Genomic DNA, 13,716 nt, shown 5'->3' on the forward strand with positions numbered 1-13,716 from the left:
GAAGTAATAACAGTTTATATTCAAAAGGTCAAAGGTCAACTTTAATGCAAAAACACTAGCAGTCACAGCAGTGTAACAGGCTTCAATGTAATCCTTACGGCTACAGGCAATTATACACAGTCAATTTACATCCATTAAAAGTGCTTGCCAACTTGCTTAGACTGTGATTATCAGTGTCTGACAATGTTACGGAAAAGACCCTACAGAGAAATTAACCGTTTTTTTCTTGGTTAAAAAAACCCCCAAAGTTTCCATTTAAGGTGACCTCTGATCTTCAGACTGCGGTTCTTAGCGTAAAGTCCATGCTAAAAAAAAAGTGTGAGGTGTGCACCTTGAAAGACATAGACAGGAACAAGGCAGATGTTGAGTTGCCTTATGGGAAATGAAGGAGCCAGTGTTATGGGGGCTTGACCCAAAAGTCAGGATATCGAGGCTCTAACGCATTTCATTTTGCCAATTCTTTTCCTAAGCTGTTTCTTGTCAGTTCTCCAACATTATGGAAGTGGACTATGGCAGTGCTTTAAAAGTAAAATTAAACAAAAGTAAATACTGAATCACTATAGAGCTCAAATATCAGAGAATCACAGGTATCTCCCACAAGTTTAGACATTTGGACCAGGTTCCACCAGACCTCTGAACCATCATCCACATCTCTAATTTGATTACTACTTTGACTGGGCATTTTAATTATTTGCATGCCATCACGCACATCATAGATATGAAACTCTCAACATACAGTGGCTTCCTCTTTTGTATTTTTAGTTTTTATCTTAGACAAGTTATTGAGTTCAGAAGGAAGGATACAAGTGGCAGATGCTCCGTAGGTTGGTACTAGAAGTCTTCAATATATGCACTTGCTTTTATGAACCCTCTAGGAATATAATTACAGTTCTAATTCAGTCAATGAAGACATATTTGGTTGATGTGTAAATCAACCAAGCTGCACTTGAATCTGAATAAAAAGAAAATACAAATTGATTAAATTATTTTTTCTATATTTCACTGTCTGTGAAGTACTGCCATGCTCAGGTTAAATTTTGGTATACTTCCTGGCTGCATCACAATAATCTCAAATATCACATGTGAACTTTCCAACCCTCTCTTCAGTCAGAAACAGCAGGTGGCTGTGGTGCATCAGATCAGGACACATAACGTGGTGTCAGTTGTCGATCACAGACATTTTACTGAAACACCTGCCATGCTCTGGAGATTCTAAATACATTTAAAGACCAGAGCACCACTGATGTGTCACAAATTTCCATTGTCAAGCACCACTGACATCAAAGCACTCCAACAATGTCCTGCTGTTGTTGACTGGTGCACTGATGCTCTCTTGTGGACAAAATGTAAAGTGACACCAAAAGAGCACATGGTAACAAGTAAACAGTCTGAGATCAACACAGCAAGATAATCAGTAAGCACACATCTGAAATGACAGTTCAAGTAAGAGGCAAACAAGTTGGCATTCGCTCAAAGTTTATTAAATACACATTGGAAAATAAAACTCTGTTACGATCCATAGCTTATTATAGCATGTGCATGTCTGCAAAGAAGCAGATGTGGAGGGATGACACGAGCACTGGGTAAAGGCTGTATGATGATGATGTGTCACAGTCCTTTCGGAGTCTAATGGGGTTTCCACTTAAACTAAGATGCTGTGAACAGAGTTGATCAGAACCTGACCAGCACAGTGTGGTATCATGCCTGGGAAATGGCACAAACAGTCTCATACCTGCAACTTAACACCAGTGATATAACAGTTTAAATACAAAACATGGATCCTCCCCATCAAACAGCTTCACTTGCAAAATGATTTTTAGAATATGGGGGGCGACTTTAATATTTGAATTACTCAACTCATCATATGGGCATCCGCGTGTTGAAGGGATAGTGTGGATCTTTTGAATTCATAGTCAGTGTATTACATACAGTAGATGTCAGTCGGCATGCCACCAGTTTGGAGAAGCAGGCTGGAGTCTGACATGGAAGCTAAGCAATGTACTGCTGTAGACATCTTTTAGTAACCTTAAATGAAATATCACTTAAAGTGCGCACTATATTTGGAGTATTTTGACAGCTTTACTTTATGTTAAACAGTGATTGCAAGCGTGGAAATGAAGTTGTTATATCGCTCTCATCAAAGCCAGACTACATTGAGAAAAGAGGCGATTTAACATCACTGAACACAGGAGCTACTGGTCTACCACTGCCTTTGTTAGTTAGTTAGTTTTTATTATTGTGTGACTTTGGCTTTAAAAGGATTGGTTTGGATTCACTGAAGTCACACAATTGCACAAACAAACTAACTGACAGAGGCAGGGATAGGCCAGCAGCTCCTGTAATCAGCGATCCAAAATAACTGTTTTTGTCAATGGAGTCTGGTGGCTTTGATGCTGTTTACCGCTTACCCATCAGACCAGGCTGTCTAATGGAAAGGTAAAGTAAAGCAATCAAAATGTTCTTAATATGATGTACACTTAAGCTGTTACGTACTTTTTTAGGTGGCTAAAATATGTTTTGCTGCTGGCCCCCATCCACAGCAGTGCATTGCTTCGGTTCCGTGTCGATACTCCTGCTGCTTCTCCAAACTGGGGGCATGCTGACAGACATGTACTGTATGCAATACACTGACTATTGATAAGCACTCCGTACAGCCCCACTTTAAAAAATCCAAACTACCCCTTTAATGCTCTCCACCTCCAGCATAATGCGGTTTGATTACACATGATTCACTGTTCATCAACAGCAAGCCCTTTCCTGTTATTGATCGCATGATTGTTTGATCAAATTCCACACAAACATGTTTAACAATACTTAATGAATATTAGTATCCTGAGCTTTAGTGTCGCGAGATCTAAGTGCTGTTTCAGATGGACTTTTGTCCTGCCCAAAACAGACACACTGATTCATTCAAATGCACAAACAATCTGATCCAAACACTGTAAATGTCACCACAATATATTGCTTACAGGCAGCTTCAATCCAAATGGAAGAAAGAATCTGGTTATCAGCCATGATTAATCAATACTGGCTGAACTCTGAAAAACAGTCTTGCAAGGCATACGAAGTCTCCGAAGTTTCCTGCTAAACTTTGACACAATTATTTTTTAACATCCCTGTTCTTGAGTTTGAGTATGGCCTTTTCTGGACAACTATCTGGTTATATTCAGTGAGCCATCTTGATGAAAGGTTGTCCCGCAGAATGTTACGTTTAAAACACTGACAGTCAGGCAATGAAATCCTGGACTAAAGCTTAATTAGAGTATGAAACGTGCATGTGCACCACATCGCAATGATTATTTTGCACAATTTGCTTATTCTGGTAGATGCTGAATGCTGTGAGAATACACTGGTTCCTCTGCACTGCCTCCAAAATCAACGTTAAGTTAATCAGCTTGGCTTTAGGTGCTCTTAACAGACCTACAGTATGTACAGTACTTTCAAGGCTTACAAATAGCTAGTAAATCAAGTGAACGATCCCTTTAGAGGCGCTTTGCTTCCACCCATCCACAGCCACACTTAACCAACTGATTACCTTATTCTGTACATGAGCTCATTTGTATAACTACCGAAGTGCCGCACTGCTTGAATCCAGTTTATTATTGCTGCCAAGAATATACATTTAATTAACTGAATTCTAATTTCATAACAAAGTAAAACAGAAGAAAGTGCAATAAAACAGAATTTTGACAACCAAAGCCAATCTCTTTAAAAAAAAAACACACACAACCAATATCATGCTTTGAGTCTTTTCTCTGTGTCTAACACACACTTGTTAACATTAAAAGAACAAACACGAATGCAACAAATAGAGGATGAAAACGTCAAATATCTGAAGCACTTCTTCTTCTGAGGTTCTTTTTCATGTGAGGTTTCAGCCGTTGACATGACTCATACAGACAACAGCTGCGATCACAGCTTTCGTAACTATTGCTGTTCACTTTTATGTGGAAAAATTAAATGTGCACGTCATCCCAATTACTAATGTGATATAGATCATCAGAAGACAGACTGTATCAAAGAAATAACTCTCCCTAGATACTTTTGGAGTTTCTACATTATACTGAATAGTGTGGCAGGTGTGATATGGTTCATGAGAAAGCTTGAAAAGATTAGGGCTCTCATATATTCTACAGTTTCACAGCCTGTGTCCAGTGTCAGTGTCTTACCAGAGTTCCTGACTGTACTCCTGAGAGTGTGTACATCCCTGAAGCAGATATACAGATGACCTCAAAAGACACTTTTTTTTAAATTACACCTCAAGGATGAACCTGCAAAGTACCAATGCATTCTGAAAACTTAAAAGGACAAACAGTTAAAACAAGTTCTGCAAGTGATTTAGTATGCAACGGACCTAAAGTGGACATCGTTCCCACGCTGTTTGCCAGTTCTTCTGAGATGTCACACCGCGTAGGACATCACACTGTGACTGTGTGTGAAGATTTGATTCACTTCCTTCAGCAGTTGGCCACCAGATCCTGCACAGCCTGGGTGATTGTTCAGTGTAAATACCAGACACATCAGGCGACTGTATCTGAACTGGCTGCACTGCAGACAACCTGAGTCATGCTCCACATCTCTGTTAACATTCATTTTACATCCACGGGGAATAGCTGTCTCTGAGCACTTGCAGCACATGGTGCTTTCTTTCATTGTGTCCAAAGTGAAGGAAACAGATGCCAGTGCTAACCCCTTGGTGTGGCTATTCCTTCTAGTATGGCAACAGACTGACAGCTGATCCAGTGCAGAGTCCCATGAGACAGTCGCTAATCATGTGGCCAGTGGCGCCGAGTCTCCCCCTCAGGCTACCTTCTTTTAAGTCGAGACAACCTAAAAACATGTGGCACACCGAGAAATAGGACAGATAATTACCAAAATATTTATTCCAGCTTATCTTTCAATAGGACATTAAATTGTGAGGCTGATGAATAACAAAAAAAATATATGTTTACATTCACAAAACCTCCTGTTTGTATCAGGTGCTGCCTAAAAATGCAGTTTGTTTGTTTTTTTGCTGTTTGTCCTGTAAGGTAACCTTGTCTTGGATTAGTCGACTAATCGATGACTGGTTTGAGTCATTTTTCATAGAAAAGTACTATAAAAGTACCCAAAATACTCTTATTGCAGCTTCTTACGTTCAAATATTGGCAGCTTTACACACTCTCCCATGACGGTGAACTAAACCCCTTTGGCATGAGTACGAAACAAGACATTAGATGTCATAATTTTGGGGTTCTGGAGAGACGTTTTTCAACATTTTAACACATTTCCCGATAAATAGTCGACTAATCGAAGAAATAAGTGACAGATTAGTCGACAACGAAAATAATCATTAGTTGCAGCCTTTCTGTACAGGGCTACCAGGCACAGGCTGAGGGGCCCAAAGTGTCTTTACCTGCAAAATGTCACTCAAATGAATACATACCAACCACAAAGAGACTCAAGATGACCACTAAAAGATGCAAAGGAACTGCAAATACACATAAAATAACTAAAAAAGGGCCCAAACAACCACAGAGTGACACAAAATGAATACAAAGAGACACAAACAACTCAAAAAACAAAACAAAACAAACACACACAATCATCCTCAAAGAGACACAAAACGATGTATAACCTCTACTAGTTGCAACACAACAAAGAAGTAGGCAGAGTCTGTGTTTCCTGCTGCTATGTAGCATGGTGGGGTCTCGTGCATATCGGTGCCCAGGGGCCCATGAGCCCAATAGTACATAATGATCTATACCTCTCATTATGGACATGAAAAAAAATTTAAAACACAAAATATCTTGCGTGCACTTACTTTTTCACTGATATGTCTGTGTGAGAAAAAGGCAGCAACAGCATCCACTGTGAGGCATGTCCTCCCCACATCACTGACCAGGGAGTGTTCACGCTGGTCCAATCTGCCCCGGACCTCTGCATCATCATCATCATCATCATCATCATCATCATCATCACCACCACCTCCACTTCACTGTCTTTATCTTCCTTCAGGGCCGCCCTGTCACTCAAGATACCCCTCAAATACATCCAGCTCCGTGTCCGTGTCATAAGGGACAGAGGCCGGGTCGGACAGCACCCCGAGGTCCACCAGCGCCTGGTCCATATCCTCCGGCAGAAACACTATCCCCACATTCAGGACGATGTACTCCATCAGAAAGGCATAGTAGAGGATCAGGACATTCACAAAGAACAGGCCCAGATAAAACATATATGGAAGTTCGTCCAACAGCGATTCTACCGAATCTAGCTGGGCATAAATTGGATGTGTCATAGAAAAGAAAGACAGCCACGGTTTGGGTTGTTGCGTGTGAGCAAGGCCAGGACGTGGCGGAGTGGAGTCGCTGGTGTCACCGCTAGAAATCTGTCAGGGGTGATGAGGATGGGGCGTCCATTTCGGGTCGTCCCGACCTGTGAACAGTGAGTGAGAGGCGGCTACTTTATCTGTACGGTCCAGAAGAAAACGACACACACACAGGTAGACTCGAGGGCGTAGCGTTCATAGCTAAAAATAACTATTGGACGGTATCAAAATATCACGTTAGCTAGCTCGACGCATTCTTGACATTGGTTCTTTGGGTTTGCGGAATTCACGCCATGCCAGCTGGCTAGGGTTAAAAACAGTAGCATGCGATGATAGTGAAAACAAACGCGAACATATGTTCAAGCTACGTATTTGGACTTATCTAGTATACACAGCCGTACCGGTAAATAAGAAAACATTCACAAATACACGCGTCTGCCGATGTTTCTAAAGCTAAACGTCCCTTTTAACATTTTTGCTAACTGCATCAAAACAGTCCTCACCAGAAGCAACACCCGAAGCCTCGGCAGATGATTGGCTGTCCGCTTGACAAGCTCAACTGTGATTGGTCTTCACGGTGTCGATCAATAACAGAACCCTCGCGAGGACCTGTCGCATCCTTTTATCGTCACTGCCACACCGGAAGTGATTTTTCTTTTCTTTTATTTAAAAACGGTACATCAGATTATATTAATATAACTGAGCGAACTGCAAGACCGAAATAAATAATACAATAGATAAATAAATAAAATAAATTAAAAGGTAACAAAATACAAGTAGTCATTCAGAAAATTAAAGTACACTCATAAAGAGAGGGCCTTTCCAATTTTCCAGCACTTTACCTTTTTTTGTATAGAATTACTTAATTTAGTAATAAAGGAAATACTGGGGTAGTTTTAAAAATGACATTTGTGAATAAAATATTTTTGCCAAGATAATTAAATTATTTCTTGTCCACCAACTGGATCCCAACCATTATGTTTTCATAATTTAGAATTATAATATTCTGATCATCATGAGTTAACCAATATTTCAAAAAGTCCCAACGTTTTTAGGTACAACACAAGAAAAAAGAAATGTTCTAAGGTTTCAGTGCCTGAGTTGCAGACTGTACAAATATTCAAATCTAAATTAAACCTTTGGTGTAAGAAGTCATTACTTGTGTAAATCTCATTTGTTATTTTAAAGTGAACTTCTTTAGCATTGAGGGAATTGGAAAAGAGAGGTATCAGGTTCTTATTTTGACTGTCAACATACTGCTGTATTCTTAGAAAATATGTCTTTGCTTCAAAGGTGATGGTAAACAAACTGAAGTGAGAATATTCCCTTATTATTTAACAATGCCTTTTTGTTATCTTAAAAAAGTACATGCAACTATAATTAATAAAGGCTTTTGTGGAATAACCACAGAATAAATCAGCATGCCTCTAATTAACTGAATCATTTCTTGTGAGATTGCCTTAATTGCTGTGTTATATTGCCCATCAGTAGAAACAATTTTGTATTTTTTCATAAAAGTATATGTTAAAATATGAGTATGATTATCTAATAAATTAATAATGAACCAGATACCCCTCCCCATCCATTTTCAAAATTAATATACTTCTATTATTTCACATAGAAACCATGTGTGGGGTAAAGTTATGCATATATATCAATATCCAATAATGGAGGACTACATGTCAATAAGAAATGTCAATAAGACATGTCAATAAGAAATCTATACCACCAAAATTCATGAGTATTTTAGACAGAAAATAAAACCAAAAATGTCCACCTTTTTATGAGGAAACTTTGTAATCATTTTAATTTAATTTGATCTAAGTCAATAGCATTTAGATCCCTTCCTCAATACATTTATCAATATCACTTTTTCTTATATAATTTTGTTTATTTTTCCATATTAATTTATATTAATTTTTCAAGTACATCAAATGACTAATGAAAGTCTAGATAAACTACAGGAAGTGAATGTTGTAGTTTTCCTCCACTCGCTCTTGTAGGCTGTGTCCAGTGTCCATCGCAGGGAAAGAACTACAACTCCCACACAAACCACGCGCTGTAGTGTTACGCAATGACCCCTCAGCGCTGCTATCGCTGCCTATCACCTTCTGTTTGCTAAGTAGCTATCTGCACGGGAAAGTGGGTGTAATGGGTAGCTGCGGACGCTAACGTGAGCAAAATAACGCGCCTGTCAAAACATTACACCCCGTAAAACCACCACCATGTTCGGCCGGTCACGGAGCTGGGTCGGAGGACAGGGGAAAACGAAAAACATCCACTCCTTGGACCATTTGAAGTGAGTAGCTAGCATTAAATATGCTAACGTTAGCCTGTGTGATAGCCGGTTAAGAACGGCTGTTAGCGCTATCATTAGCTTAGTGTATAACAGCTTAAATAACAGTTGCTAACTAAATGTAGCTGTCTAATTAGGTGTTCTTCTATATGGTTGCTGCGTTCTTACTGTTCTGTTTGACAACGTAGTTCTACATGTGAGCTAGCGGTTAGCTTTAAAGTGACAAATCCACCCTAAAACAGAATTTGACCCTGTGCTACTGTAATGGTTTTGGACATAGTCAGTATCAAACATTGAGCACCAAGTGTCCATACAAGCTGGACAGCGAAGCACCGACATTTAAAGGGCTTGCACCAGTCTTTAGACATATGCCCAGGTTGAAATAGGGGGGAGCTATACTCGCTATTACAGAGGTCACCAAAATGTAATCAGAATGGCAGAATTTAAAGTTGTCCCACCACAACAGGTGCAACTAATTAACCAGGGAGTAATCAAGCTCAGTCTGCACACATGCACAGAGTCCTGAGAAGCAGTCCAATGAGGCATAAGTGAAAACACCTGTGTGAATGTACAGTGCAGGGGCTTTAATTTGGTGGTTATTATATTACACTATTAGAGATGATCATTTGACTAACTGTATGGGCTCATAGTACTCAGATTTTTCTACCACACAGATGGGTTTTATTTTGAACACAGGGTTTACAGTCAGTTCCTCAAAAGTTGTTTCATTATTCTGGTCTGTAGAGCAGCTTCTAGATACAGTATGTCTTCATATCACTGCAGTCTGTCTCTCTGCTGCTAAGTTCAGAGATAGATTTGTACAGATTAATACTAAGCTTTATGACTATCTCTCACACATCTTACCCTCGTTCCTGTCTCTCCATCAGGTATATGTACCATGTCCTGACCAAAAACACCACAGTGACCGACCACAACCGAAACCTTCTAGTGGAGACCATCCGCTCCATCACAGAGATCCTCATCTGGGGGGACCAGAATGACAGCTCTGTATTTGAGTAAGAACCAGTCCACGACTTTATGCAAAATGTCTCACCTGTAGCTGCAAATATGCAGATGTGATTCCTGTATAGGACTCGAGCAATCAAATTGACAGCATTGTATTTACTTGAATTTGAATCTCTATTCATGGAAGCAAGGTTGTGCAAACTCTATTATAACGTCACATTCATGCATTTGAAAAGCCACAGAAAACTGCTCCTCACTGATTTTTACGATTCATGTTTGATCACCTGATTGGGGGAAATCCTCAACTTAGATCCCCTTTCTCCAACATTGTAACTAACCTAGCTGGATAGTCATATTCAAGCAACTCAGGACTCCTACCGCACCTTATTTATATATAGCAACATTGCTAACAAGTAGGTTGCCATGCTGCTCTTCTCTGGCTGAGAGCCATTCCTAATAAGATAAACCTGTATCTCTGTGTCGCAATGATTCTTGATTTTCAGCCTGCCATGCTGGCTCTGCACCAAGTAGTTACATACTTGTGTTGTCAAAAAATACATAAAACATATTCTGGTCAAGAACATTTTTGCATTTATAAGCCCTTGGCAGTTCATTTCCCCCAAACCACTGAGGCATTTCAGTAGTTTTCGGGGACTCGAGCTTATTAAAATATGGTGTTTTGTTTTTAATCAGAAGCAGCTCTGCAATTAGAGCTGCATGTCATCGCTTCCGTTCATCCACTTTGCCACCTTTGGCTTTATTATATGAAGCAGGAAATGGTTTTGAAGAGCAGAAAAGCCACAGAGGATGTTGAAAGAGTACTTTGTGTGATCAGGAAACCCATGAAATAAACATGGACATGAAAACTCGCTTTTCACTTACTTGGTTAGGAGTTTCTCGGAATTTTTACAGTCTTATTGCAACATTATGATGATGATCTTCATGTTCAAAAAATCAAAACGTAAATTTCTATGGTTCAAAGTACTGGAGCACTCTTGTCGGTGTTTACTGAGGTGTGGCTCAGTCTGAGAGCTGGTCCAGTAAACTGAGGTAGTGATAAACTGCAAATCTTTCAAGGGTGAAATGAGCAGTATGCGAGTTCAGAATATTGACAAAGCACAGCACAAAAATGATGGTTGAATATGTTCCTGTTTCTTTTTTTTTAGATTTGTTTTGGTGTTTGTTGCCTTTTATCAGATATTGACAGTATAGATATAGACAGGAAACACGAGGAGAGACGGGGGTAGAAATCCAACGAAGGCCCATTGCTGCAATCAGATTAGTGATGTTGTGGGTATAATATGGTATGAGTCTTAATACTGTAAAAGAGAAACATTCTTCCCTTTTGATAATTATATTTCAGGATCAAGTCATCATGAACTGACAGCTGTATGTGTTGTTGTGCACTTTCCTGTATGTGTTCAGCTTCTTCCTGGAGAAGAACATGTTTGCCTTCTTCCTGAACATCCTGCGTCAGAAGTCGGGGCGCTACGTGTGCGTCCAACTCCTCCAGACCCTCAACATACTGTTTGAGAACATCAGCCATGAGACTTCCCTATGTAAGCATTTAAATCAACACTGTTAAAAAAAATTAGACACATACATTGATGTAATGCATTGCAGTTAAATAGTCCTGAAATATGTAATACATTTCTTATATTGTTACATTTCTGAGACTGCTGCTTAGTTTATTTTTTTGGTGAATCATGTGGTATGTTTTGAGGCTGTGGTGGTGTTCAGAACACTTCATAATAGCATCTACAGAGATGCCACAGCCTACAAATCCTATTCCAGATGTCAGGGAACGTGTTTGTTTGGTACAGACCCCACCAAAAATCACATCAACATTTGTATTTTATTTTTCCAGTGAGAATGAAATGGAAAAGTAGCTTTCCATCTTAATTCACAACATATATCGCAATTGCAATATTTTTCAAAATAATTGAAATAGATTTTTTTTTTGCACATCATGCATCCCTAGTTTATATTTTGTACAAGAATATTAGAAATATCTTACTATATAGTACAATATAGGGCTGCAACTAATGATTCTTTTTGATTATTCATAATTTGTCAATTTTTTTGTAGTTTGTGACATCATATTTAAATTGTGAATAAATTTGTTTTAGGTTAGATTAAATGTGAGCAGTGAAAGATGCCCATAGTAGTTATTACAGTGGTGCTGTATTGCATTGCCTTAAGATAGACGTATACATGTTTTTTTATAGGCTAAACAATGCAAGGCATGTTGCACTGGCTGTCTTTGTTGAAACATGCAATGCAGAGCAGACTGCTGCATGTTTTGCTGTTGCTAGGCAACCAAAGACTCAGCAGATGATACTGTAATTTATAAAGTGGGCTGATGTCTTTAAATAAGTAACCGAGGTTTGCATTTTGGTGAATTGTGGAGGTATTACAATCAGAGTCGTGGCACATTGTCTCAGCAGGAATTAATAGAGTTTTCTCATGTTCACTGTGCACATCAGTCACTGCTGTAGTCCATCCTCACTGCTGATCTCATGATAACAGCGCTAAAATGAAAGTAGTGCAGGGAAACTATGCACTGATCTCTTCTCTTCTCTTCTCTTCTCAGATTACCTCTTGTCAAACAACCACGTGAACTCCATTATCGTCCACAAGTTTGACTTCTCGGACGAGGAGATCATGGCCTACTATATCTCCTTCCTCAAGACCCTGTCGCTCAAACTCAACAACCACACGGTGCACTTCTTTTACAATGAGGTGAGGTTGATAACAGCTGGGGGGATGAGAGGAAAGAAAGAGATAGAGGATCTGTCATTCAGTGTCAACTTCCATCGTGCACTCACTATCACACAGAGGAAGGAAGAGACAAAAGATTAGAGGCTAAGAATTAAGCAAGTGAGTGATGAAACAGATTAGTAAAACCAGCAAGACAGACTGACAGAGACAACCTGTTTCTTGAATTCACCAACTTGTGAAAATTTACAATGGTACACATGTAAAAATTAGTTGTGCAACAAAAAAGATTTTTTTTTTTTTTACATCTGTTTAATTTGTTATATTTTCAGAAGCTCATTTGTATTTCCTGCAAGTTGACCTGTGTTTGTACTCATCAGGCTACTTCTATCCACACACTTCCTCTGTCAAAACATTGGCTTCCTGTGTAGATGGGTTGATTAGCTGATCTTGTTTACACGTCATCTTTCCCTTCACCAGCTGAAACATACATATGTGTCAATGTTACCTTCATTTAGGGGAATATTTCATGTATAGACCTCTGTTTTCACAACAAGATGTTGTTTCTCTGTCACTCAAAACTGTTATTATTCCGTATTTAAACTATTAATGGAATATTATCATGCAGACCTGTTGCTGTGTGTGTCTGTGTGTACCAAAAAAAAACTGATCTCCTGAACAATCTCTGATGATATTGTTACCCTTCAGTGTTTCAGCAGTATCTGTAGTCCTTCCACTGGCCTGTGTGTGCTGGGAAAAGTTATTGGTGTACTGTCGATGGTAGCCTTGCCCCTGAAGCCAAATCCAGACCCAGTGTGTAGATCTGAGAGTGTTTGTGCATGTGGTTAAATAACCTATAACTATTTTATTTTAGATTGATTTCACTTTACTTGGTTTATCAATTAACAATAAAAGTAAAGCTTGCCTTTTGGAAAGCAAAGGAAGATATTTATTTTTGGATGTAGATATACAGAACATGTTCATAATTAATCTCTCACTTCATGTATGATATTTAATTTATAACCTATTGATTTATCCTTTACTCACCTCCAGAGGGTGCTGTTGGATAGCTGATTACTTTGGCCACCTCTGTTCCTGTCAGATCTACACAAGTGACATTTGTAAGACCGGAGGACGCGCTCTTGGTTTGGGTTTGACGTCAGGGTCAAGTTTCTTCACTTGCTGCGACCTCTGTTTGTTTCTGGCCCTCCGCTGTGATCGGCTGGAGGTCGCAGTGACTGAGGAATGATTGGGTTGAGGATCAGGCACTGGCACAAAGAGAGATGACTGTAAGATGCAGAGCAGCCGGTTTGTCATATGCAGATTTACTTATGGTACTATGTGGTAGCTTTGTTGAGGTTTTGTCATGTTTCAGCATGGGCCAAAAACTCCCAGATAAAAGGTTTCCTAAGTGTTCTTCAGCTTGATA

At 39.3% G+C, this 13,716-nt stretch overlaps 2 protein-coding genes across 5 annotated transcripts in view; one reads left to right on the forward strand and one right to left on the reverse strand.

Moving 5' to 3' along the window:
* Positions 1-1,459: 1,459 nt before the first annotated feature.
* Positions 1,460-6,884, reverse strand: dexi (Dexi homolog (mouse)). Its single transcript, XM_078161182.1, has 3 exons — positions 6,811-6,884; positions 5,804-6,414; positions 1,460-4,830 (listed from the first exon to the last, which is right to left on the reverse strand). The coding sequence occupies exon 2, from the start codon at positions 6,275-6,277 to the stop codon at positions 6,008-6,010; it is 270 nt and encodes an 89-aa protein (XP_078017308.1). The 5' UTR covers positions 6,278-6,414; positions 6,811-6,884; the 3' UTR covers positions 1,460-4,830; positions 5,804-6,007.
* Positions 6,885-8,385: 1,501 nt separating this feature from the next.
* clec16a (C-type lectin domain containing 16A) overlaps positions 8,386-13,716 on the forward strand; it is a 61,514-nt gene continuing 56,183 nt past the window's right edge. For 2 of the 4 annotated variants that reach the window (XM_078161822.1, XM_078161824.1), the window contains exons 1-4: positions 8,386-8,606; positions 9,491-9,619; positions 10,995-11,128; positions 12,163-12,311. In XM_078161822.1, coding sequence (XP_078017948.1) covers positions 8,533-8,606; positions 9,491-9,619; positions 10,995-11,128; positions 12,163-12,311 — 486 coding nt within the window. In that variant the 5' untranslated portion in view covers positions 8,386-8,532. The remainder of the gene's footprint in view (positions 8,607-9,490; positions 9,620-10,994; positions 11,129-12,162; positions 12,312-13,716) is intronic. The other 2 variants (XM_078161821.1, XM_033645240.2) reach the window with 1 other exon arrangement.

This window comes from Epinephelus lanceolatus, chromosome 18 (assembly GCF_041903045.1).
Source record: "Epinephelus lanceolatus isolate andai-2023 chromosome 18, ASM4190304v1, whole genome shotgun sequence".
NCBI classification, from domain to species: Eukaryota; Metazoa; Chordata; class Actinopteri; order Perciformes; family Serranidae; genus Epinephelus; species Epinephelus lanceolatus.

Coding starts and splice junctions, on each gene's coding strand:
- dexi (XM_078161182.1), bottom strand. CDS start 6,277: ATGACACATCCAATTTATGCCCAGCTAGATTCGGTAGAATCGCTGTTG.